The 24,212-nt window shown below is 38.8% G+C and overlaps 1 protein-coding gene across 2 annotated transcripts in view; it reads right to left on the bottom strand.

The window, feature by feature from the left end:
- Positions 1-23,525, bottom strand: part of ZDHHC13 (zDHHC palmitoyltransferase 13) — a 52,203-nt gene extending 28,678 nt beyond the window's left edge. Inside the window, exons 1-6 of one of the 2 annotated variants that reach the window (XM_055416027.2) lie at positions 23,418-23,525; positions 8,607-8,752; positions 5,419-5,541; positions 3,137-3,214; positions 1,832-1,976; positions 341-405 (exon numbers count right to left, since the gene is read on the bottom strand). In XM_055416027.2, the coding sequence (XP_055272002.2) occupies positions 341-405; positions 1,832-1,976; positions 3,137-3,214; positions 5,419-5,541; positions 8,607-8,752; positions 23,418-23,444 (584 nt within the window). In that variant the 5' untranslated portion in view covers positions 23,445-23,525. The remainder of the gene's footprint in view (positions 1-340; positions 406-1,831; positions 1,977-3,136; positions 3,215-5,418; positions 5,542-8,606; positions 8,753-23,417) is intronic. The other variant, XM_088832012.1, reaches the window with a different exon arrangement.
- Positions 23,526-24,212: the final 687 nt, after the last annotated feature.

Genomic DNA, 24,212 nt, shown 5'->3' with positions numbered 1-24,212 from the left:
TCAAATTATGGGAGCATTTAAACCTGTAAGCATTCTTGAGAAACATAAACTAAGAAGTGCAAATTCTGTTAATAAGTATATGCTCTGGAATCGTCAGGTGTTCTGTAAGGAACTTTTTTTCTTATCAGTAGCTTTCAAACTTTTCCCCAAAGCTATCAGAAAAGAGAAAATTTATTTCAACGCTGCTTTTCTAACTACAACTACATTAAAAGTGCATGTCACAGTCACAAGACGGAAAATCTTACTTTCTTCAGAATGTTGTGTCACCTCACATAGAATAAGATACTTAAACTGCTGGAATCAAGAGTCAGAATAAGGCAATTCAATTACACTTACTTACCCAAGTACTTTGTTAGCTGATAACATGAGAGGTGTCTGCCCGTTTACGTCTATTGTATTCACACTCTGTTAAAAAAAGAAGAGTTCATCAGCTTAACTGTAAACACAGTCAAGTTTGTTTCCTCTCTTAGTAGAAGTATCTCTTTAATACATTCAACACCACCAGCTCAAATATCTGAACTACAAGGGTTCAAATATCATTTGAATAAAACAATGTTCTGTTTCACATCCATTGGGTAAAAATCCACTGATTCCTACAAAATATTTTTAAAGGGAAAAATCTGAATATATGATTTTAAATGTTGTATGTTGTGAGTGGAAGAAGACTAAGGGACAGAAAATGTTGATAATCACCATCAAATATGAGACAGTAGAGACCTTAGAAGTTATCTAGTTTAGACTTTAATTGACACATTAATTCAAACTATCACCTCTTGGACAAAGTCATCCAGTCTCTACTTAAACACTTTCAGTAAAAGTGAACTCTACCTTCTGAGGCAAGAATACAAAGTATATTGTATTTTTGGATTTAGTATGTTTCAAAGAGTAAAACATGAAAAATTCTTTTCTATTTTTGAGAATACAGGAAATAAAAAGGAAATCATAGCTCCAAAAAGATACGGTCCACTTAAAAAAATGGGTCCAGAGATGAGGTATATATATATATATAATACCTCAACCAAGGGCCCCCAACCCCCCAAAAAAGTCAATGATTGAATATTCTTACAGGCCTTGGAGGAAGAAGCCCAAAGTGAAGTAGAAAAGATGACTCTTCATACAGTTTTCCAAAATCAGAACCAAGAGGTTATAATTATTCTACTTGAATTGCTAAGTCTAACAGAAAGTGCTTATTTAAAGAGAACACAGTCATTCCAACAGTATTTGTACAAACATGTTTCCATGCCTGCTACAGATGAAACTACTGATATATAAACTAGTTGTTACCAGAAAGCATATCCCAGGCAAGTAGAACTGACAGTGAAACTCCCACTGCCAACAACCCATAATTTAACAAGTGCCATAAATGAATGTCTCTTAAGGTAAGTCATTTTTCATGGGATTACTTCAGAGAACAATAAGAAACATACATTTAAACTGGTCTCCACTTGGACTCAAATAATGAAAGCAAATGATGGGTTAATTTAGTGTTCTGACTACCATTTCCAAATTCAACCAGAAGAAAAATACAGGCTTTGAAGTCATGTTTTTTAAAAACTCTGCAAATTACTGGGATCACAAGAAAAACTATTATAAGCTTACAAGTTTCAGAAACAACTATTACATGTTACTGAGCTAAATGACCTATCCTTTTTGCTTCAGTGAAGCTGGAAAAGCAGTATTCAATAGCTAGACTTACTGAGGCTAGTATTTGAACATTCAGGTATCTGTAAAAATGATTTTTAGACCTTAAAAAGGAGGACTGTTACTAACGATCCTTTGAGTCCTTTCAGATTTACAACAGCTGGAATATAAAATATGTCTCAAAACATACCTGTCCTTTAGAGATGAGATATGCTATAATGGGCATGTGCTGAAATAACACGGCCAGGTGGATGCCGCAGAATCCCTCTCCATCAATGAGAGCGGGGTCTGCACCATACTGCAGTAATAATATGACCATAGGTAAATGCCCTTGTCTGGAAAAAAAGAGAAAAATTATACTGTACTTTATAGTGCAAAAGAGAAAAATTCAGGGAGAAACTAATATTCCTAAGACATGAGGGACTGTGGTTAGATACAAAGAGTATTTCTTAACAGTGCACAGATTTTTAAAACACTGGAGCTTCTCTAAATATCTTTTACGTAGACATTCCAAACTTAGAACTATCTGGAGAGTCCTTGAGTGCAGGTAATAATTATTAATAATAACCTTCCAATCTACCTTAAATCTTATGTGTAAGACTACTACCATGTATAAATAATTTTACATAACAAACAATAAATGGAAATTAAAAATCACTTGGACTTTGCTATTGTTATTTTAAAAACAAAATATAATCATGAAACAGGTATGCTGAATGAAGGGTAACAATTCCCAGACAATTAATACTGTCTTAGGAACTACATATTTCTCTTTGAATACGGCTCATTTCTATGTAAAGCACTGTAGCTGAAGGGGATGTGCTAACCCCAGATTCTTCAGAATTCTCGACTCCAGAGAAAATATTCAACTCCTTGCCTTAAATGAACAATTATCCACTTCAGTTTCAGGTTCGTATCATTCCACCGATCACAGAGAATGGAGTTAAAATGAAAGATGAAGAAGCTGCTAAGTATCCAAATAGACACTTACTAACTTCAGCTTCAGATGCCAACCATACCAGGGAAAAGAACTGATGGAGTTTACACTCACTAAACTACCACATTTGTCCAAGTGATCAAATATTAAAAATATTTACTTTGATTATAAAATATAATACATATAATTTAGTTTGGGCCCTCAATTAAACACAGAAACATCATCTATGGAAACTCTTTAAAACTGTATTTTTTTTTAATGAAGGGGTAAAAACAAAAGAAAGTCTTTCAAGTGGTCTGTAACTGCAATTCCAACATGAACTACTAGCCATATAGTTATTTAAATGCAAATTAACTAAAATTAAAAACTTAATTCCTTAGTGGCATTAGCCACACTTTACATTTCACATGTGGCTAGTGGCGCTACTTTACTGGACAGCACAAACATTTCCATCTTCACAGAAAATTCTATTGCAAAGTGCGAGTCCGTAATGTTCAGAAAATACGTAAGTCAGTTTTGATTCTGAACAGCAATTTCAGTATTTAAAGAAACCTTTACCTGATGGCCCAGTGAAGAGGAGTTGAATTTAAATCACCACCCAACTGATCTACCACAGCGCCTTTTGAAATATAAAACCTGTTAAGGGCAGACACAAATGAAAATAAGATTTAAAACTTAAAATTCATACTAAGAAAGAAAACATCCATTTTTCTTAGTAATAAAAGTATTCGAAAACAGAAATTATAATAATGCCCCTCTCTAAAACACTCAGATCTGCAGAAGTCTGAAAGATTCACAAAACAGCATCAAACAGATCCCTGGTGAAATATTCTCATCATGTAAGTAATTACTCCTGCTGTCATGAGTATTCCTTTACAACTATACACTAAACACATACTCTCTGCTTATTCTAACCACAAAACTCTTGAAATGGTTTATATTTAAATAAAAGGTTTCTATTACAGATGTTCTACTTAACTTCCAAAAAGACAGGTGAAACTATGTCACAACTAACAGCTTAAAGTTAGAATTACTATGTGGAAATAATGATGCTAAAAGTAGGTAGCAAAAAAATAATTCAAAATTCTTCCAGAAAAATTAGACATTTTGAGCACTTCACTCTCTATACTGGAGGCATAGATGGGATACACTGTATAAAGTGAAACTATAAGGTAAAGAGACTTATTTGCTTCTGTGGCTTACAGGAATTAAGTCTCATTATTTCAGAGTTGTGCTTCATATATACTATCTAAACAACACACCAGTTTATTTCCACAGAAAAGGAGTATGGCTGTGAGTATATCTCAATATTCTAACCTTCCGTATATTTTCACTTTCTTAAACCACAAGGATTTTAAATGTGTATAATACAAAACATATACACATTTATGTACACATACACATTTTACATGCTAAGATACAGGAAAAAAAAACCACAATAGTGCTCTATGTAGGGGAATAATTTTATACAACCCAATACATGCCTAATCTAAAATGTATTCTATATTTAATTTTGCTATTAAATTATTCCCCTACCCATCCATTCCTCCTGGCATTATTACAATATAACAATTTCAGTGATTCTTTTAAACTTGGTGAAACTATCTGTTCTATTGTGAAAAACATGTTGTTACTGTTCAGTCACTCAATCATGTCCTACTCTGTGTGACCCCATGGACTACAGCACACCAGGCTTCCTTGTCCTTCACCATCTCCTGGAGCTTATTCAAACTCATGTCCATTGAGTCGGTGATACCACCCAACCATCTCATCCTTTGTTGTCCCCTTCTCCTCCTGCCTTCAATCTTTCCCAGCATCAGGGTCTTTTCCACTGAGTCAGTTCTTCAAATCAGGTGGCCAAAGTATTGGAGTTTCAGCTTTAGCACCAGTTCTTCCAATGAATATTCAGGGTTGATTTCCTTAAAAATTGACTGGTTTGAACTCCTTGCCATCCAAGGGACTCTCAAGAGTATTATCCAACACCACAGTTCAAAAGCATCAGTTCTTTGGTGCTCAGCCCTTCTTTATGATCCAGCTCTCACATCCATACATGACTACTGCAAAAAACATAGCTTGGACTACACAGACCTTTGTCGGCAAAGTAATATCTCTACTTTTTAATACGCTGTCTAGGTTTGTCATAGTTTTTCTTCCAAGGAGCGAGTGTCTTTCAAGGTTGCAGTCACCATCCGCAGTGATTTTGGAGTCCAAGAAAATAAAGTCTCACTGTTTCCACTGTTTCCCCATCTATTTGCCATGAAGTGATGGGAACTGATGCTACGATCTTAGTTTTTTGAATGCTGAATTTCAAGTCAGCTTATTCACTCTCCTCTTTCACCTTCATCAAGAAGCTCTTTAGTTCCTCTTCACTTTCTGCCATAAGGGTGGTATCATCTGCATATCTGAGGTTATTGATATTTCTACCAGCATTTTGACTCCAGCTTGTGCTTCATCCAGCCCAGCTTTTCGCATGATGTACTCTGCATATAAGTTAAATAAGCAGAGTGACAATATACAGCTTTGATGTACTCCTTTCCCAGTTTTGAATCAGCCCATTGTACCATGTCCAAAAATGTTCAGATTCATTGCCTGAACTGTGACTTCATTTTTAATTTTTCTTTTTGGGCCAATGAGAGTTCTGGTCCAGATGATCTCTGAGGTCCTTTTCAATACTATAATAACCACTGTGCATGGCACAAAGTTCAAGCATTCATTTATAATAAAGGATTAAATATGGCTAAACATACATACTTGCACTTGAAAAGAGAAAAGACAAATGAAGGAAAAGTTTAGAATTATAAAACACACACTTAATTAACACACATATATCCCCATCTTACTTTACAAGATCCAGCCTGTTATTAATGGCAGCCCAATGAAGAAGAGACACATTTTCTTTGTCTGGTTGCCTGACATCATATCCTGCTTCTACCAACTCTTTACATCGTTCAAAAATTCCGTATCTGCAATAAGACAGAAAATAAAAGTCATAACTGATACCATTAAAATAATTTCAGCTATCAAAATTTCTTTCTTTTACCATGTCTTTATCCAGTGTGTCTTTTGGTCAACACAGAAATATAATATTTAGCAATGGTATTCACAAAGTGGATGGAATGTTAAGCCAAACAACAGAAGTAAACTTGGCAACTAGCTGATGAGACAGATGAATCTATTTTGACTTACCTGATTTTCTGAAATCAACTTTTAACATTCACAGTTTCCCTCTTTCAGTAAGTTTCACTGGATCTTCCACTACATACCAGGAATGCATGGTGCTGATTCTGGACCATAATCTTATCCCCGAATCAAACAAAGCCCAAGCAATGATCTCACAATAAGGGAGCGAGACTAAAAGCAAACTGGAACGGGATAAATTCAACAATAAAACATGGACATGGAATAGGTACAGAAAAGGAAGGAATGATTAGCCCTTCCTGAACTAGATGGAACATGATATACACGCTATGAAGGGAAGACATCTCAGGCAGAGGGAATAGCATGTTTGAAAACCAGAGATATGACACTACACGGATACTTGGAGAAATAATTAGCAATTCAGCACCGCAAAAGCATAAAGCATAAGAAAGGCAATGGCAGGAGATGAGGCGAGGAGAGGCAGGCAAAGCCTGCATGATCCTTCTCTGCCATGCTTTGAAATTTAGTCTTTACGGCTCAAGGGGAAGCCAGCGCAGGTTTTAAAAAAGAAAGCACTCAGGCTTTGGGCTGTAAGAAAGATCACATTGGTGCAGTATGGAAGCTAATTTGAGGTAAAGACTGAGAGACCAGCTTAGAGGCTCTTGTATTAGAGGCAGGTGATCGCAAAGGGAGCCTCGGGTAAAAGGAATGGAAAAGGAGGGAAAGACTGAAGGGATATTTAAGAGAGTTATTTAACTATCAGAATGAAAAGCAGGAGAGAAATATCTCTTTTTAATGCTAAAATAATTTTCAAAATCATTCATTAGCTCTGTTTCAATAGAAACTATTAAGTCCTACTAGACCATTTAGTTTCTTTGAAACTTACTTTCATTTAGAGGGACATAAACGTTTCACTATGCCTTCAAGGGTCAAAATCAAAACAAATGGCAGAATCTCTGTTTCCCACACCATTAAATTAAGTAACTTCCACCTCATCAAAATGTGTACATGCCTGTCTTTATGGCATTTTTTTAAAAGAGAGATACCCATTTGACAATGAGAAGTGAAGATATTAATGAAAAAATGAGTTGTTGATAATGATACATATATACATTTATATTCTCCATCTTTAAAATCTCAACTTTAACATTTTATTGGAAAAGAAATACTCCCCCCTGTGATGACCTAGAGGGGTTGGGGGGGGGAGGGGAAGGAGGTTCAGGACAGAAGGGATATATATATATATAATTATGACTGATCTGTGTTGCTGTACAGCAGAAGCCAACACAAAACTGTAAACCAATTTTCCAACAATTAAAAAAATTTTTAATTAATAAAAAATAATTGGAGATCAGAAAAAGAGAGATATTCCCTTTACATGAGAAACATAAAGAGTACACATTATTTAGGACATTGATGATTTAGAAAATACAAAAACACCTATCCTAACCAGTTCTTTTTCATCCTTCCCAAATACCACCTTAATCTTTTCACAATCACTTAAGAAAGTCCAAGACCTGAAGAAAATTTTACAAAAGATATATGAGTTTTTATTGAGATTCCTGTGATGGAGCCTAATTTTTCACACTTATTATAACAGAGCTTTACTGGAAGCAGTGTAACATTTAAATGTTTCCATTTTAATTAAAGCAAATATCTATTTACCTCAAGAACACTCTCATCTTCATATAAATATAATAATACAAACAATCTCAAATAATATTCAACTAAAGTAGTGGTTGACTCATTGGAAAGGACCCTGATACTGGGAGGGATTGGGGCAGGAGGAGAAGTGGATGACAGAGGATAAGATGGTTGGATGGCATCACCGACTCGATGGACATGAGTTTGCGTGAACTCCGGGAGTTGATGATGGACAAGGAAGCCAGGCGTGCTGCGATTCATGGGGTCACAAAGAGTCGGAACACGACTGAGCAACTGAACTGAACTAAACTAAAAGTAGTGGTTCCCAGGGCCTCCAGAGTTAATATAAATTAGTAATTAGAATATTCAAATAATTGTCAATTACTCTTTAACAAACATAAGTAATATATTAGTCTACATTAAAGCCAAACAGGTTAACTAATCACCGAACATCTTCACTTTTGACAGAAATTATATCAAGTTCGTGCAGTAACATCAGTTTCTTTCATGCAGATTAGAAGCTCTGACAGGCAGGCCTATATTTGATTTCTAATAAAGTGGCCTACTAATTAACATAATTCGACAGGTAAAATATTTCAAAACATATTCAATGCCAAGAGATGTGGTAGATGTTAACAATCAGTGAGATCCATGAGGGTGATAATGTTGGAAATGATTTAATGCAAATACCCACAGGTGGAAATCTTAAGCAGAAACTCGAAACATATTTCATTTTCAGTGAAAGCAAAACAACCGACTATAGTTTCAAGTGGTCAGAAAACCTGTTTCTATTTCACAGACTTTCTTCTAGTGCACCCAAGACAACAGCTACGCAGAAAATACTCATAAATGTGTGAGTTATATTCTTCTATGTCATCTTCATATTTAGGTTGCAGTACATTTTAAAAGCCTAAGATGTGTGTTTCAAACTTAAGAGTCTAGCATGAGGGTCATTTAAAACCATCTGCTCACTCAATGAACATTTATTAAGCACGTAATACAAGACAAACTGTGCAAAAGCAAAGATGAAAAAGACATGCTTTTGCTCAGAAGTTCACAATCTAATGGGAGACCATTAATGAAAAACTACGCGGCACTGCATCAAATGCTCTGATGCTGGTATGACAAACATACGATCACTGGAGTATGAAGGGAGGAAGGTGTACACGGGAGTGCCATGAACTGCACACAGGTTATTAAAACGCAACACAAACTAAGGATAAAACAAAGCATTAGGAAGACTTACTGAGTAGCTTTTACAATGTCACAGTTACTAGAATCCTCTATAAGAGGAAGAGCTTCTCTCGCCTTGGCAAGTTCTTTGTTTTCCTGTGCACAGACTCCATGTCGACCAAATCCTGGAGGGTAGGGGCCATGGCTGTGATTCCTGCACTGAAGAGTAAGAGCAATTTGACAAGGCACAGTAAGAGAATCAAGGTCACATTCAACTACATCATAAAGCATTTGGTACTATCAACAATATCTATCAATTAAATGATTTTTTTTTCATTCTTAGAGGTATATCCTACAGAAGATTTTCATTTTAATTCTATTCACTAGGATTAGATGCTTAATATTAGAAAAGTCCAAAATTATGTATTCAGTTCAGTTCAGTCGCTCAGTCGTGTCCGACTCTTTGCGACCCCATGAATCACAGCACGCCAGGCCTCCCTGTCCATCACCGACTCCCGGAGTTCACTCAAACTCATGTCCATCGAGTCAGTGATGCCATCCAGCCATCTCATTCTCTGTCGTCCCCATCTCCTCCCACCCCCAATCCCTCCCAGCATCAGACTCTTTTTCCAGTGAGTCAACTCGTCGCATGAGGTGGCCAAGGTATTGGAGTTTCAGCTTCAGCATCAGTCCTTCCAATGAACACCCAGGATTGATCTCCTTTAGAATGGACTGGTTGGATCTCCTTGCAGTCCAAGGGACTCTCAAGAGTTAGGTTGGTGCAAAAGTAATTGTGGTTTTGCATTGTTGAACTCTGCCATTCAACACTGGAATGCATTCTTAAATAAATGTGGCTATGTTATACATCACTTTAATGCATACTTCTCACTATGTATTTTTGCTAATGACTTATTACCTACTGTTTATATTTATCTTAGACTATGGAAATGATGTTAGAGAAAAAGTAAATTCCAGTGATTTTTTTTAATTCAAGTTCAAAATGGATCCTAAAGCAGCAGAGACAACTTGCAACATCAACAGCACACTTGGCTGAGAAACTGCTAACAAACAGTATGTGCAGTGGTGCTTCAAGAAGTTTTGCAAAGGAGACGAGAACCTCGAAGATGAAGAGCGCAATGAACAGCCGTCAGAAGTTGACAACGACCAACGGAGAGCCATCATCAAGCTGATCCTCTGACAACTACAGAAGGTGCTGAAGAACTCAACATCAACCATTCTACGGTCATTCAGCATTTGAAGCAAACTGGAAAGCTGAAAAAGCTCAATAAGTGGGTGCTTCAATGAGCTGACTGCAAATTAAAATAATCGTTGTTTCGAAGTGTCATCTTCTCTTATTCTACACAACAACAACAAACCATTTGTTGATTGTGATTGTGATGTGTGACAAAAAATGGATTCCATACAACCCCGGGTGACAATCAGCTCAGTGGTTGGACTGAGAAAAAGCTCCAAAGCACTTCCCAAAGCCAAACTTGCACCAAAATAAAAGGTCATGGTCAGCCTGGTGGTCTGCTGTCAGTCTGATCCACTACAACTTTCTGAATCCCAGTGAAACCATTACATCAGAGAATTATGCTCAGCAAATCGATGAAATGAACAGAAAACTCAATCCCTGCAGCTGGCATTGATCAACACGAAGGGCCCAATTCTTCTCATGACAATGCCCGACTACACGTTGCACAACCAACACTTCAAAAGTTGAACAAAGTGGGCTACAAAGTTTTGCCTCATCCACCATATTCACCTGAAGTGAAAGTTTTAGCTGCTCAGTTGTGTCTGACTCTTTGCAACTCCACGGACTCTAGCCCACCAGGCTCCTCTGTCCACAGAATTCTCCAGGCAAGAATACTAGAATACTAGTAGCCATTCTCTTCTCCAGGGCATCTTCCCAACCCAGGGATCGAACCTGGGTCTCCTGCACTGCAGGCAGATTCTTTACTATCTGAGCCCCAGGGAAGCCCTCATTGTCACCTTTCACCACGTGACTATCACTTCTTCAAGTGTCTCAACAGTTTTTTGCAGGGAAAACCCTTCCAAAACCAGCAGGAGACAGAAAATGCTTTTCAAGAGTTTGCTGAATTGCAAAGCACAGATTTTTACACTACAGGAATACACACACTTATTCCCGTTAGCTAAAACGTGCTGATTGTAATCGTTCCTATTAATAAAGATATGCTTGAACCTAGTTATAATGATATAACATTCATGGTCTGAAACCACAATAACATTTACACCAACCAAATATTTCTGTCATAAAACAAAGGCCATCTACAAAAGACACCAAAGTATTCTGTTACTTGTAATAGGTGGAGGGTCATGGCTCTTGACAGCAGGAAGGTCACCAGGCGTTTGCTTCAGGAAGTCATGGCGAATAAGGAAATACTTTAAAATAATTTGACTAAACAACAGCCAAAAATCTTCCAAATTTGGTGAAAATTATAAACCCATGGCTCCTACAAGCTCAACAAACCCAAGCGGCACCAAGCTCATAATATTACACCAAGGCATATAATAATGAAACTACTCGAAACCAATGATAAAGATAGCAGTCCAAGGAAAAAGACACATTATGTTCAAAAAAACAAAGATAAGAATGATCTCAGACTTCTTATCAGTAAGTGCCAGCCAGAAGACAAAAGCAAGACAGTTTTAAAAATCTAAAAGAAAAAACTTAACCTGCAAACACTAACAAAAATATTCTTGAAAAACAGGAATGAAAGAAACACTTTTTTCAAACAAATCAAAGCTAAGAAAACTGCTAACAGACACTATCTTACAAGAAAAAATAAAGGATGTTCTTCAGGCTAAAGGAAAATAATACCAGACAGAAATCTGAATCAATACAAAGAAATAGTGACCAACTACACGAGTAAATATGTATAATTATGTGGGTCAACAAAACAGACTTTTTCACGTTTTTTAATTTCTTGATGACAATAAACAGAAGTATATTGTTACAGGAGATTCTTAAAACAGTATTTGCAGATAAACAGTGATAAGTAAACCCAAAAGCAACTTCTAAATAAATAAAGTCATGCAATAAGCCAATAGCAGAAATAAAATAAAATACTTAAAACATACTCAGTATTTTTCAAACTGCAGGAAAAGTAGAGGGAAAATGAACTAAGAACAGAGAAGGAATAAAACATATAAGGTAATACATTTATACTAAACTATATTTATAATCACATTAAATACTAATGGTCTAAAGAAAACCAAATGAAAGACAGTTTGTTAGACTGGATTTTTAAAAAAGCAAACACCAAGAAAACTACGTGTCATCTACAGGAAACTCACATTAAATACAAAAATATACATAGGTTAAAAGTAAAGAATAGAAAGAGATACACCATGAAAAAAAAATAAGCATAAGGAATTCAATGGTTATATTAATATAAGACAAAGTAGACATCAACACAAGAAATATTACCAGAGATGAGGAGGGACATCTCAAAATATTAAAGAAGGCAATTTATCAAGAAGATATAACAATCTTTTAATACACGTGTACCCAAAAGGAACTTCGAAATCCATAAAGCAAAAAAGAAAAACAGGAAGATTCATTATTTTAGTTGAGTATTTTAATACTGCTTTCAGCTACTAGAAAAGGAGAGAAATCAGAAACAGATGCATGCGTGCGTGCTCAATCACTCAGTTGTGTCCGACTCTTTGGGACCCCATGCACTGTAGCCCGCCAGGCTCCTCTGTCCATGGGATTCTCCAGGTAAGAATACTGGAGTGGGTTGCCATTTCCTACTCCAGAGGATCTTCCCGACCCAGGGATCGAACTCACATCTACCCTGTCTCCTGCGCTGGCAGGCAAATTCTTTACCACTGAGCTACCAAGAAGACTTAACACTATCCACCAAGTGGATTCAACTGACATTTTCATAAAATCCCACCCAACAACAGAATAGATATGTGTTCCAAGTACACATGGAATATTCATCAAGACAGATAATATACTGGGCCATAAAACAAGTCTCAACAAACGTATATGGGTTGAATTCATACAAAGTATGTTCTCTGGCCACAGCTGGAATTAAATTAAAAATCAATAACGAAAGGATATGTGGAATATTCTCAAATATTTGGAAACTAAACAACACAGTTGTAAATACAGTGAATTTTTAGCTTTAAATGCTTATAATGGGGAAAAGACTCTTGAGAGTTCCTTGGATGGCAAGGAGATCAAACCAGTCCATCCTAAAGAAAATCAGTCCTGAATATTCATTGGAAGGACTGATGCTGAAGCTGAAACTTCAATACTTTGGCCACCTGATAACAAAGAACTGACTCACTGGAAAAGACCCTGATGCTGAGAAAGATTGAAGGCAGGAGGAGAAGGGGACAACAGGGGATGAGATGGTTGGATGGCATCACCGACTCGATGAACATGAGTTTGAGTAAACCCCGGGGGTTGGTGATGGACAGGGAGGCCTGGCGTGCTGCAGTTCATGGGGTCGCAAAGAGCTGAACACAACTGAGCGACTGAATGGGAAAAAAGAAGAAACTAAAATAAATGACCTAAGCTTTTGCCTTAAGAACCCAGAGAAGGAAAATAAACCCAAAATACAATGAATGAAACAATAAAGATAGGGAAATCCATGAAATATAAAAAGGAAAAAAAAATGCAGGATCAGTGAAACCAACAGCTGTTCTTGGATCTTCCCTGGTAGTGCAGTAGATGGGAATCTGCCCATGGTTCCATCCCTGGTCGCAAGATTACACAGGCCATAGAGCAGCTGGGCCCGTGTGACACAACTACTGAGCCCACACTCTAGAGCCCACAAGCCACAGCTACTAAAGCCCACGGGCCTAGAGCCTGTGTTCCGCGACAAGAGAAGCCACTGCAATGAGAAGCCCATGCATCGCAACCAAGAGTAGCTCCTGACTGCTGAAATTCAGAAGCCCGCCAAAGCAATGAAGACCCAGGGCAACCAAAATAAATAAATAAAAACTACTAAAAAACAAAAAAAACAGAGTGTAAAGTTTTTCTTTAAAAAGCTGGTTCTTTGGAAATAATAAATCAATAAAATTGATAAACCTCCAGGCTGATCAAAAATAAAGATGTCAATGTTTAAAAAAGAGGACATTATTACAAGATTTTGCAAACACTAGAAGGATAATAAGGGACTTCTGTGATCATGTTTATGCCATTAAATTCAATGACCTAGATGAAATGCAAAAAATTTTCTCGGAACACACAAGTTATCAAAATGGAATTAAAAAGAAATGAGTAGCACTCTATCTATTAAAGAAATTGAGTTCATAATTTTAAAACTTCCCAATAGGGACTTCCTTGTAGTCCAGTGGCTAAGACTCTTTGCTCCCAATTCAGGGGCCCCAGGTGTGATCCCTGGTCACGGAACTAGACCCCACATGCCACACCGAAGAGTTCACATCCCACAGTGAAGACCTGGCGCAGTCAAGTAAATAAATAAAAATATTAAACAAACAAAAACTTCCCATTAAACAAAAGCAAAACAACTCCAGGCCCACATAACTTTTAACTGGCAAACACTATGAAAACATTCAGGGAAGAAACGATACCAACGCCTTCAGAATACAGAGGAATTGCTTCTTAGCTCATTTTAGGAGGCAGCATGATTCCAAAAATAAAACCAACAGACATTTGCAGTAACAAAAACTACAGACTTAATACCCTTCATGAACACACATGTAAAGATCCTAATGAAATGTGAGCAAAATTGTATTCCGTGATTCAAATATAAAAAGGATAATATACATTACAACCAAGCTTAAACATTTCAAAAGGAATCAGTACAATCCATCGTCTTCACAAAATAAATATACTCAAATTCAGCAGAACAAAAGCATTTGACAGAATTCAACACCCATGCATGACAAACACACTTTGCACACTAGGGAAGAGAAGGGGACTTCCTCAACCTGATAAAGAGCATTTATAAGAAATCTACAGGGCTTCCCTGGTAGCTCAATGGTAAAGAATCCACATGTCAATGCAGGAGACACAGGTATGATCCCTGGTCTGGGAAGATCCCACATGCTGCCAGCAGCTAAGCCCATGCACCACAGCTATTGAGCCTGTGCTCGAGAGTCCGGGAACCTCAACTACTGAGCCCATGCACCCCAACTACTGAAGCCTAAACACAAGAGAAGTCGCCGTAACGAGAAGCCCACGCGCTGCAACAGAGCCGTTCCCTGCCCTCCGCAACTACAGAAAAGCCCACACACAGCAACAAAGACCCAGAACAGCCAAAAACAAATTATTTTTTAAAAATCTACAGCTACCACACAATTAAAAGACTGAATGCTTTAACTGCAAAGACTGAGACAAAACAGGAATGCCCACTATCACCACTTGTAATCAACAATGTAATGAAGTCCTGGACAGAATAAGAGTAAAGGAAAGAAAAAATGCATACAGATTAGAAAAAAAAGCAAATCCACCTTTATTTGCAGACAACATGATCATATACACAGAAAACCCGAAGGGATCTTTTTTAAAATTTACAATAGCATATACAATATAAAATACTTAAAAAGATTTCCTACTGTATCTAGCATGTTTAGTTGCATTTAAGGGAGAGGTTCACATCAAATATCTAGCAAATCATTCCTAGAAATTCAAACTGGCTTAATATTTTATAATCCCATCTATGGTAAAGATATCATAAAGTTGTTACCAGACTTTTATCCACCTTATTCACCAGACCTGTCTCTGAACAACTTCTTCAGTTGTTTAAAAACAACTCTGAAAGGATGAATACACATCAAGAATAGAAAATTGAAGATACGTGAAATGTGCTTACATCAATTCTCCAGGAGTTCCAAAAAAGATTAAAGAAATGATAGGTTTACTGAAAGAAGTTCATAATCCCTCAACGGGTTACTCATAAGAGATCAGTACTTTTGTTCTAAGTTATCTTAAATTGACCTTTCGGTGTACAGTTCTGTGGATTTTAACACATGTGGAGTCTTGTAACCACTACCAAAATCAGGATCCAGAACAGTTCCAACACCTCAAAAGACTCCCTTGAGATATTCCTTTTAAGCCACATCTCTAGCTCAACTACCTCAGCTCCTGGCAACCACGGATATGTTCTTCATTACTTATTTGTTCTCTTTCCCAGACTGTCAAACAATGGAATAATGCAGAATATAATCTTCTAAGACTGGCTTCTTGCACTCAGCATAATGCTGAGACTCATCCAAGTTACTATATGTTAGTAATAGTTCCTTCCCTGCTATATAGTATTCCATTACATGAATGGATCACAGTTTATCCATTTAAACAACCCACCTGGGTTGTTTCCAGCTTCTGGCAATTATAAATGGAGCTGCTATAAACATACATTTTGTGTGAACATATGTTTTGCTTCTCTGACAGAGAAATTTGCTTGACCATCTGGTAAGTACATGTTAAATTTACAAGGAATTGCCAAATCGTTTTCCGGAGTGGCTGGACTGCTTTGCATTGCCATTAGCAAATTACAAGAGCTCCACTTGCTGTGCATCCTCTGGATCTGATACTCTCTCTTCAGTATAATCAGTGTGTAGTAGCGTTTCACCAGGGCCTCAGACTGCATATCCCTGATGGCTAACGGGGGCTGAGTGTCATTTCATGTGCTATCTGCTATCCATGTATCTTCTTGGGTGAACTGTCTTTTTACTCACTTTTTTAATTGGGCTATTTTCTCACTGCTAAGTTTTGAGAGTTCCTTATGCTACACATGCTAGACACAAGTAAGTCCTTTGTCAGATATGTGATTTGTAAATATATTCTCCCCATCTGTAGCTTATCTTCCCATTTCTTAAGTCTCTTCCATACAGCAAACATTTTCAATGAAGTATAATGAAGTAAACATTTAATGAAGTATAATTCAGCGATTTTTTTTTTTCTTTCATGGATCATGCTTCTGCTGTCACTTCTAACAACCACTGCCCTGGGACCGCAACTCCTCTGCTCAGAGAGGAAGTTCTCCTCCCTCAGGGTTTCAGGTGCATGCGCTGCCAGGAGATCACCTTCCTGCTCCTTGAATCTGAACCAGAGGGCTTCTCCACGAGCACTCCTGTCTGCAGGGATGCTCACTGCCAGGGTTCAAGTCCCGGGGTGGAGGGTGGAGAGGAGGGGACTCAGATGGGAAAAAGGCAAACTAGCTCCTAGTTCAGTGGTTTCTCGAATTCCGGTCTTCCCCCTGCTCTGCCTGCTACAATTTTCTTTTGAGAATACTTAAAGAGCATTCTATTCTATCCAGTCCATTCAAGGGGACGGACAGGGTGGAGTGTTCTTTGCTTCTTAGCCAGAGCTAGAATCACAAATGTTTTTTTGAATACACAAGTTCTGACTTCTCTGGTAAATTCAACCTCACTGCATGAAACTCTTATTTTACATGCGCACACTCACACAGATAAAAATGAACATATACGTAGTGAGATTAAAACATCAAAAGGACCTCAGGATTCTCTTCACCATATCACAGGTAACTACCTCCAACTGAAAGAAGACAAAGGATCAAGAAAAGAGTTAAACTCTACTCAGAATTTCTACAGTCTCAATAAACAGCAGATGTAGATAACAGACAGAGAAATCAGTCTGCTTTTTACATAAAACGTAAATTTTTTTAAATCATAAAGTAATTCACGCTCATTTTAAAGCTCCAGCAATACAGACACGAACACTTTAGCTGATATTCTGGACTCTTTCCCTCCCAATCTTGTACCAGTAGAGATACTATTATTAACAGTTTGGTATATATCCTTCCTCACTATCTGTATATACTTTAATATATATAACATCACAGAGTATACACAGGTTTTTATGATTTTCTTATATTTAACAAAACATCTTCAAACATGGGATTTGATTATATAATTATTCATCAACTTGCCTGTCTCATCTAACAATATATCATGTACAGCCCTGGGGTCAGTAAACAATAGTTGAATCTTATTCCATTGTAAAGATCTAGCATAATTAGACGTTAGACATGCAAGCTGATTTCAGCATTCACTCTATAAACAACCCTATAATTAACATTGTATACATTCTCTAACATTGATTCACCAACGCAGGACTGCTGGGTCAAAAAAATATATATGCATTTTAAACATAAACAGATACTGACCAATTATCTTCCCTAATTCACATTCGCAGCAGCAAGTATAAGTGTTCTTTTTCCCAAAAACCTCCCCATAACTGATTATTATCAATCTTTTTACAATCTTTCCAATCTGATGGCTAAAAAACAAGGCATCTTGCTTTGCATTTCGCATGCCCCTAGTTGTTTATTGTTTATTGTCTCATATTTTCTCTTTTGTGGGTTGCCTTTTCATAGTCTGTTTTTCCAGTGGATTATGTATCTTTTTTCCATTTGTACATTAAGAAGATTAAGCCTTTCTTTATATACAGATTTTTCATCACAAATAAATGTTGTATATTATATAGATAAAAATGTATTACTTCATATTATGTCTCAGGGCTTTAAGGACATCAGTTTCATTTTGCATGCAGAAAGTTGAGGAGGATTACACATTTCAATATAAAGAGCATTTATTTATTATGAACAGTTTATTCAGCAATTAATTACTGTGTTTTTATGACGTGCAAAGCATTACGCTAGGAACACAAGACATCAGTGCATATCCTCTAGGAGCTTAAGTCTAATGGGGCAGCTAAGTCAGAGACAAAGAGATACTTCACGTGATAACTGAAGCAGTACGTGATGGAACGGCAAAAACTGGTGACCAAGAGTAGACGACAGGAGGTACCTTGTGTTCATGTTGTTTTTGCCTAAATCCAAATCAGAGTAAAAGCTAAAGATGATTACATAAACTCAAAGCCTGGTTTCAAAGCCAACGGTCTCCAAAGTGAGGCAAGCACACTCAAGGCCAAGCGCTCAGTAACCCGTTCAGTAACAGAAGAAAATGTTAAAGCTGCTATTATAATAACTTCTGCATTTTTTAGAAAGGTGGGAGGGAAAGCCACAAAAGTTTATAAATTTGTCTTCTTTAATCTTTATGAGTCTTTAGTCCTGGAAGACTTATGTGATCTGTATATTAAGCAGGTCACTCCTCATGGTCTGTTTACAAGGTAATTTGGGGGCAGCGTAAAAGTCCACACCCAGAGGGGTTACAATGGGACCTTCACTATATTGCAGTATTCATCAAGCTAAGTAATTCTCAAGGTATATTACCTAATTTTAACTATTGCTGCTGCTGCTGCTAAGTCGCTTCAGTCGTGTCCGACTCTGTGCGACCCCATAGACGGCAGCCGACCAGGCTCCCCCGTCCCTGGGATTCTCCAGGCAAGAACACTGGAGTGGGTTGCCATTTCCTTCTCCAAATTACTAACTTTAAAACTATCCTTCCCAAAATAAGCAAGTGGCTCACACTGATCACTCCAAAGAAATGATGAACTGAAATAATAGCAGTAGTATTGATACAAGTACAAGCAAACAAGAAAATGGCAGAGCTGACACTAATCATAAGAGGTGCTCTGCACTGACCATAAGAAGTGAAAGAGACTGTCTAATCTAACAAAAGGCCAGCCTTTCTCCAAAAAAATTTTCAAATTATCAAAAAGGCTGACCTGAAACAGACTTATATTTAGCATTTTTAATTCAAAACCTTACCATGAGTATATACTGAGCTATTCACTTATGAGTACAATTTAGAAACATACCGTCAAATCCGGTAATAACATGACAATATGGATTTGGAGACTGGCTCCTTCTCCCAAGCTCCAGGTACATCAAACAGAAGGAGCTGAACTTCTTACGTCCCAGCTCACCACATGCCCCAGGATCGTCCCTGTTAACATGTAAGCTAACTGGTCAGGGGCCAACAAGGGACAGCAAATTGCGACCAGTAGTATCTGGATGATCTGGACTGTGCAGCTGGAGGCCTGAGCTTCCAGCCAGCATGCAGTGCACATGCCTCTCATCATTCCCTTAATCTCACAATACAGGTCATTTTACAACAATGAAAATTTTAATTCCTGCTTTTCACATTGCAGGGTGGTTTACTCTAGGGGTGCAAGCCCAAAACTGCTTTACTGGCAGGACTGCATGATCAAAAGAGCTTAGAGGACACAGCTGTAAGCTATGTTCTTTGCTCTAGATATCACTCCCTCTCAAAATTCTGCCTTAAGAGCTACAGGTGAGAAAGGAAATGACCTGCTTTTGGGGGAGGTTAACTTCAAGGACAGTCACATAAAATGTTTACGGAAAACAACCATGTAGTCCCAACACAAAGGTTAAAGCAACGCTTGTCGCGATCCTACATCCTTCTTAGAAATTACTTGCTGGTTAGCTTATAAAATGTTTTTTTAAGTTTTCTCTAGTTGTTTCCTTTTTACCATGTTGAAAGGTAATCTCCTTGAGAACAAGGTCCATGTCTCAGATTTCAGGTTGGCTGTATGATGGTAGCTAATCATCTACCTGATTTGGGGCTTCCGTTTCTACATTTGTAAAATGAAAGGAGGAGATCAATGTAGCTATAAGGTTATTTCCAAATCCATGTTTACGGTTCTAAGAAGAGCTGTACAGTAGTTATTATTATGTGTACTGGTAAAGGCATCACTGCATAAACAAACACCCTTCGTGGCAGCGGAAGCCTAACTGATGCATGGCTGCCTACAATATTAAGGTAACAGAACAGACTGAGCAACAGACGCCAGCAAACTCATAAGAGTTTTCATTAATCATTCAATCAGGGAAATGTAAAGAACACCCACTATATACCAATCGGGGTACTAGGCACTTAGAGGTAAAGGATGAATAAGACAAAATTCTTGCTACAATCCATTCATTCATTCACCAGGTGTTTCTTGAATGCCTACTATGTGTCAGTCACTATTCGAGAAACATCTTGATATGGCCCTGAACACAACAGACACATACCAAAATAAGAAAAAGAAAAGGAGGGGCAGGGATACCAAAAAAAACCACTTGTAGCTAGCTGAATATTCTCCACAAGGAGCAGAAAATGCACAACAAGATATTATAAAATTCTATAAGACAGCTATGAATACATCTGCGGTGATTGTTATAACAAAGTCCCCAAGTTCTTTGATACTTTTCCATCAAGAGGAAAGAATCTATGTCCCTCCCTCTCAAATCTGAGCTCTCTGACTACTTCAATAATAAAATACCACAGAAGTGACACTCGGCCAGTGATACTTCGCAGGCTCAGGCCTCAGAAACCGGCAACTTCCTCTTTCTGTCTCTTGAGATATTCACTCTTGGAACCCAACCACCATGCTGTCCAGAAGCCCAGGCCACATGCAGGTGTCCTTGCTCAAAAATCATCATGACACGTAACTGAGGGTACCACCAAATGATACCAGCCTGAGTCATCCCAGAGGACAAGTCTTTCCAGCACAGGCTCCGGACGTGGTGGAACAGGAACAAACCATCCCTGCTTTGCCCTGGCCAAAATCCTGACTGCTATGATTTGGGATGATTTGTTACACAGTAGTAGATGACAGGAACACAGTTAAGATATAAGAGGTATTTCTCACATGGAGATATCTTGAATCCAATTTTTCTAAATAGTATGTAAGTACCATTAAAGTTAATTAACTAAAGAGAAAACCAAGATCTAGAAAACCGTATTAAAACTCTCATGAGGCTCAAAATTCTGACGATTATCAAATAAAACAAAGACAGAAAGAGAGATCGGACAGAGAGCCATTAAAATTTCTCATGGCATTAACAAGTACTCTGTATTAACAGAGTTAAGTATCCAAGTTTATTCACTGGGCAATTATTTACAGGGTATGTTAATGACATTAAATGCTGTGAAGAAACATAAAGGAAGGAAGGAGGTTAGGGAATGTTGTTGATAGTGGTTATGATAGGGAGAGCCTGCCAACATTGCCATGACATTTGTGTCAAGACCTTACAAAAGTGGAGGGAGTAAGCCATGTATATGAGAAAAGAGTTTCCCAGATAGAGCAAATAGTAAGTACAAAGGCCCTGGGGCCAGTATGGCTTTGGCTGATTGAGCAAGAAATCAGTATTAAAAAAAAAAAAGAGGTCAGAGAGGAAACTGGGGGCCAGAGAGTAAAGGCAAATTCTGGTAAAAACCTTTCGGCTGGAATCAGAGAAACCAAACTCAACCAGAGCAGGAATGTTCTTGTCTGTTTTGTTCACCAATTAATCTCCAGCACCTGTAACAATGCTTAACCCCTGGTAGAACGAATGAGGTCTTGGCTCTGTCACTTAACAGCTATTTATTTGACTTTTAACGAATGACCCCTCTTTTTTTTTGGCCTCACCACAAAGCTTGCAGGATCCTCAGTTCCCCAACCAGGGAATGAACCTGAGCCACAGCAGTGAAAGCACTGAGTCCTAACCACTGGACCACCAGGGAAATTCCATGACTCCCAACTTTTTGAGCCTCAATTCTAATCTTTAAAACTGTAGTAACAATCCCTCCCCACCTCACAGAGTCACAGTGAGGATTAAGAATACAGAAGTATTTTGCAAACTGTAGAGCATCGGTAAGATCTTTACGTTATTATTGAAAAAGTTAATAGCAATTATTATTAACAACAACAACAATCTTTACCCTGTCCCATTTAATCTCAACCTCTGAATCATGCTCTCCCTCCATGTGGCAGGGAATTCAAGCAGGGCAATCTTTCCTGAAGCACCAGGTAATGAAGTTTATGCACTTAAAGGCTTCTGTAAATGAGTGGTAGTAATTAAGATATGATAATTACTCCTACTAACTTTTCCTTGAAACTCTAAGGGGGAAGAAAACAAATGAGACATTTTCCATGTGAAGGTTCTACCCTTTTTTGTAATATCTGGTCTGCTTGCAAACCTTTTTTATTCTATCAAAATGCAAGAACATTTGACAACTTCCCTCCTGTTTTGTTTCTCACTTAATCTTACATCAGCTTGCTGAAAGAACGGAGGGAAAGGGGGAACATGAGGAACATTCTCAAGACGGCAAAGACGTTTTTTAGAGAGGCCAACTAAGCCAGTCATCTCAAACTGCTTGAATGCCACTTAGGGACAGAAAAATCTATTACCCAATTCACTCCAGCTGGAGACAGCTTCAGTTTTCTCATCTGTAAATGGGGATTCTATAATTCTGTAACTAAATAATGCACACAAAAGCATTTGGCATATATATGCTAAGAACTCACTAGACCCTGGCTGAACCTGAGTATTTTTCATATATTCAACAAATACTAAGTAAACAGTTATAATACGCCAGTTAGGACTATAAACAAAAAGGACAAAAATCTAGTTCTCCTGGAGCTAACATGTACCTCCTGTCACTCCCCATTGGCCCCTTCTGTTTTCTGAAACTACATCTGGCTTCCAGCACGACCTCCGCCACACAGAGTCCTTTGGGATTTTGCAGATAGCTATCACGCACCTCCCTCTCCACCCCGCTTTCTCCGGCCTAAACAAACTGCCTCAGATCTTTCAAGGAGTAAGCAAGGATATGGAAACAGGGAGCTAGAACAGGGCTGGGTGGGGCGAAGGCAGGTTCCCAGGCGCCTCGGCCGAAAAAGAAATGAATAGAACCTCACAGACTTCAGGCCAAGGTCACGAAGGGCTGGTTCAACTCAGGTGTGTCACTTGACACCTCTCCCAGGAACGCTTCCCTCCCCTCCCAGGCCCCACAGCGGTCCCGGCCCTAAGGTGGATGCGGGAGAGCCGGTATGGCACTCACCCTATGTCCTCGCCTTTTCTTCCCTGTCGCCTTGGAGAGAATTCCCTGCATCATTCTCGGCGTTTCCAGGCTTCCCCCTCCCTGGACCCTGCCCCTCCGCTCCCTGAGGCCCCTCTGGGAGCTGCCTCACACCCAAGACCTCCTTCTCTTCCCCGAGACGCTTGCGCCCTACCAAACTCACCTGCGAGCCAAGTCCCGGCCCCTCCATCGCCCGGGTGGCGGCGGCGACTCAACAAAGTGGCGGCGGCGGCCCGCTGGCCAGCCCGCCTCGAGCCGTCTCTACTCCCACTTCCTCCTGTGACTCCGCCTCCACCGCGTCCCTGGCTCGAGCGCTGCGCCTTCAATCGGCCTCGGAAGAGCCAATCCATGCCCTCCTCTAGGCTGGGGGGCGGGACTCTCGCGCCCCCAGGGAGGCTAGTGGAGAACTGCGAGTCGGAGGCCCCGCCCACGCCCCGCCCACGCCGGGTGCTAAGAGCCGCTGGCCAAGGCTGTGCACTGCTTGCCCAGGTAGGTGTCCACCTGTCCGCATGCCTCATCCTGCCGCTAGTACAGGTCCAGGATCTGGCTGTTATTCCAACGTCAACCACCATCTGCCGAGTGCAAACCGGGACTTGGCTGTTTAATAGCTAGATGGCCTTGAGAAACCGTCTCTTAACTTTACCTCAATTTCCACATCTGTGAAATGGAGAAAACGAGGGTACTTATTTCACAGAATTGTCAGAAGGATTAAACGAGATAAAGCATGTAAAGCCCCTTAGCCAAAGTTTGACATAAGAAGGAACCAATAAATGTCAACTATTAAAACATTTGCCACTCTGTTCTGGTGATCTTGAGCAAGTCTCTTTCACCTCTGGGGCTCTGTTTCCTCAGCAAAAGAAAAAATACATAAGTTCCATCGGTGGATTGGGAAAAGCCCCCATCTGCGCTCCCCACACCCTTTTGTGAACTGCACTGAAGTAGCTGACACCCAACCTCT

Source organism: Moschus berezovskii, chromosome 25 (genome assembly GCF_049115385.1).
Source record: "Moschus berezovskii isolate FMDL1 chromosome 25, NW_MosBer_1.0, whole genome shotgun sequence".
NCBI lineage: Eukaryota > Metazoa > Chordata > Mammalia > Artiodactyla > Moschidae > Moschus > Moschus berezovskii.
Note: the sequence above shows the minus strand (reverse complement) of the source record. Positions and strands in the feature narration are given on the sequence as shown.